Below are 4,013 nucleotides of genomic sequence, written 5' to 3' on the forward strand. Positions count from 1 at the left end.
AATCCTCAATGTAGACATGGTGATTGGATTTCACTGCATGTTCAGCTAAGGCTGAGGAACGATAGCAGTTATGCTTAATATTTGCTTCATGTTTTTGGATTCTCTAGTTGATGGAGTGACCAGTTTCCCCAATGTAGGGAATCCCACAAGAACACAGGACAAAGTAAACCCCTTTCACATCTTTAGGATTTACAGGGTCTTTGATGGATCTAAGAAAATTTTTAATGGTATTAAGGGGTTTGAAGGTAGCATAAACTTTTTTCTTTTTCAGAATATGAGAAATCTTCTCGGTGGTCCCCTGGATAAAGGGAATTTGAACAATGGGGATTATATCATCATGAGAATGTTTAATCCTTGATTCTTTACTAGGCCTTAGAAAATATTTGAGGCCCTCTTGCCTGCTATAGCCATTAATTTCAAAAAAAAATCGAAGATGAGATTTTTCCTCTTCTAAGTGAGTCTCATCAGAAATTCTTAGAGCATGGGTTGCAAGGGTGTTGAGAACCCTGAGTTTTCATGTTGGAAAATTATTAGAACCGGCATGAAGATATTGTTTTGTGTGTGTTTTTTGTGAAAAACCTTGTGAGAGACAGAACCATCATCCATTTTAGACAGGAGAACATCAAGAAAAGGGAGGCATCCATCTACCTTGATTTCCATTGTGAATATGATGGAGTGAGATTGCGAATTAAGATGGTTGAGAAACAAATTTAAATTTTCACGACTATAGGGCCAAATGATGCAAGTATCATCAACAAACCTCTTCCATCACTTGGGGCGGAGGTGAGCAGAGGTCAAAGCTTTGGTCTCAAAATCTTCCATGAATAAGTTGGAAACTATAGGTGAAAGAGGAGAACCCATTGCAACCCCATAAGTATATTCATAGAATTCACCTTGGAAGCTAAAAAAGGTAGAGGTAAGGCAGAGACCAATACTGACAAAATAAAATTTTTGGTCACGAGGAACTGGGCCTCGGGTATGTAAACTGGTGGGGACTAATAACCTCCTCAACCTGGGGTATGAAAACAGGTAACAACGCCCATAGAATCTCACTGACCTTGTTCCTCGGCCTAGGGGATGAGAAATTGTTCACGCACTAAGAACGACCACCTAATTCCTGTTCATGTGGGATTAAACCAGACGGTCACTAATAACTTCTATCCTTGTAACGTACTGCAATTGTTCACACGCACCTCCTTTTGCGTATGGGGGATCTATGACTCGTCACGTAGAACTCAACACGAATATTTGTTGGTAATGAGAGTGTATGTGCAGAATGTGTAGCTCTATGTTGTAGCTCAATAAGGACTCCTCCTCTCTATATAGGTTTGCAAGACCCCCTATTCGATCTGGCCCCTCAAATTTTAATATAGTGAGCGGACTCGAGCATTCAGGGAGCTAAGTGTAAAAGAGCGGTTGAAAAGCCCATCCCCCATTGGATTATCGTATTAGAGGCCATTGGTTAAGAGTCACAACATAGTTATCAAGGCAGACAAAACACATTGGATTAAAGGCATCCTAGCCCCAATAGTAGAGTCAATGAGCTCAGCAGCCAGATAAAACATAACAAAATGGTAATATATATATATATATATATATATATATATAGATATAGCTAATTTTTAACGGCTAATTCCAAATAGCTATTTCCTAACGGCTACCTATAGAACTAGATGCATCTTTGCTATTTGAACATTCTTATTGACTAATTTTTTCACCTTTGTCGAAAAGATGAACAACATTAGATGGTTCGTAATGTCCACCAACCACTTATAATGTGATTGATCCAAGAAACTTATCAAAATTACTATAAGTCACAAAAATCTAAAATCGAACATCTATATAAATATTTTCAACTAAACACCATGTCTAATTTAAGACGCAAATGGAAGGTGTTCTACGATAACCATTTAAATTTTGAATATTGCATCCCATTTCATTTATTCGTTTAGATTTTATTGCCAACTTGATGATCTATCACGTCAATGCTAAATATTAATATGTATGTTGTGAACATGGGGATCTATCCATATAAATGGATAATATAAATATATATGTTAGTGGAGGCAGAGATGATTTGTCTTTTATTTTTGTTTTTTAATATCACCTTTACATTATGTAAGGTGACATCACATCCTACATAATGAATCATATAACCACCGTAAACACGACGATAATCATGTAAAAATCTTTGAATTTTTTTACCATACCCCACTCAGAAAGAGATATACATACTCTTCTTTCATCAATGCCTTCAATAATTCTTACCATACCCAAGTACCAAGATATATAGTCTTCGGTCGTCAAGCCTATGCGACTTCTTTTTATCGTGTCCCAATCGATTTGTGGTAAAGCTGTCTACGTACTAGGGCATCTTGGGGGAGGGCCCTCGTGTCCGCCTTTTTACGTTATAGTTAGAAATTAGAGGCAACTCCTTTTAGGTTTCTAACAGTTTTTGAGGTTTGGGACATCCTCTTAATGTGTTAGTCTTTCATCTCCTCTGGTTTCCAATAGGCCGCCTAGGATTTGTATCGGATAACTATTAAAGGGACGTGTGTGTTCCCTTATTAATATAGAATTACTGTAATCTTCCTGCTTTTCTTTGAAATTGTAATCTCTATTTTTGTTGCAGAGGATTAGCCGTCCAGCGAAGGGACACTTTTAATACGGGTAGAATAAATGTACGGAGAAGGATCAACCTGAAAACCTATATTTGTTTAGATTTAAGTAGAAGTTGATCGCTGCAAATGAATAAAGAAAGTGAAAAAGTCCATATTTCGACATCAAACCCTTCGAACTGCTCTCCCTTCATTAACGATTCTGTTAGGTTGCAAGCATATACAGAAGTGGGGGAGGACTTGCTCACAGATGAATTGAAATCTATTTTCGCAGATCTGAGATCGGTGATCCTAGGAACGAGCCCCGCAGAGATTCAGAGTCAAGCTCAGTCAACAAGATCTGTGGAGAAAATGAGACCGTACGAAGAGCACCGCATAGAAGCGATCGCAAGACGAACAGATGCTTCGTTAAGGAATGGCGTACGTTATGGAGAATGCCGAAAGAATCACGCTGCCAACATTGGTGGCTACGCGGTTGATGGGTGTGGAGAATTTATGGCCAGCGGAGAAGAGGGAACGGCTGCGGCCCTGAACTGTGCAGCGTGCCACTGTCACCGCAACTTTCACATCCAGGAAATTGAAAACGAGACGCTGTGCGAGTGCCATCGTACACGAAGGTGATCCTCTGCCATTCCGGTTTAAGGGTATCTAGTCCTCTGTCTCCGGTATAATATTATCTAGCAACAAAATACTTAAATGGTTTATTAATTTTCTCTTGTAGGAATTTCGTTGTCAGTGTTTCAAACTAGGTCTGTGTACAAGGATATAGTTATATATACTGCAAAAATTTCAATGTCGATTTCAGTAGCGGTGTCCGGTTTGTCTGCATGAATATCCATCTAACAAGCTAGCTTTGTTCAGAGATGTTTGACGGTCAAGGATAAATATTTAGTGTGTGCTTATGTTAACAATTTCTCATGTTTAGGGTGCTTAATCGCTTGATAGATAAGGAGATCGGATTTCAATATATGTTTTTGATTATTCTGAGACTACTATGGTAGCTGCCAAGACTTGAATTCTCAAGATAGCCCTAAGAACATTACTCAGATCCAGATATGCTCGTCTAAAACATAACTATTTTCAGAGATTTTTAAATTTCTTATTGAAATGAAGTCAAAACCTTGTTGACAGAGCGTATGTCTTTCAAGATTACACATAGCAAATGCCTTGGATGAATGCGGTCAGTATCCTTTCTGCGATCGATTGCTATATTGAAAAAATGAATGTAAATGAATATTTATATTTACTTTTTCCATTAATTTAGGAGGAATTTGAATGTCGAAGAATATTTGTACATATATTCTCATGACATAGCTGCCCGCCACTGTCCCCACTTCCTTGACGCCACGTACTATCTCAATATAAGTTGCGAAAGCGTCTTTAATACTGTAAGTA

At 38.2% G+C, this 4,013-nt stretch overlaps 1 protein-coding gene across 1 annotated transcript; it reads left to right on the forward strand.

Annotated features, from left to right (window-relative positions):
* The first annotated feature begins 2,552 nt into the window (after positions 1-2,552).
* Positions 2,553-3,415, forward strand: LOC149165978 (mini zinc finger protein 1-like). Its single transcript, XM_089431249.1, has one exon. It carries the CDS (start codon positions 2,748-2,750, stop codon positions 3,237-3,239), a length of 492 nt encoding a protein of 163 aa, XP_089287375.1. The 5' UTR covers positions 2,553-2,747; the 3' UTR covers positions 3,240-3,415.
* Positions 3,416-4,013: the final 598 nt, after the last annotated feature.

The sequence above is a fragment of the Pinus tabuliformis genome, chromosome 5_1 (genome assembly GCF_031772625.1).
Source record: "Pinus tabuliformis cultivar Carrire ecotype Pingquan chromosome 5_1, CPIR1, whole genome shotgun sequence".
Lineage (NCBI taxonomy): Eukaryota > Viridiplantae > Streptophyta > Pinopsida > Pinales > Pinaceae > Pinus > Pinus tabuliformis.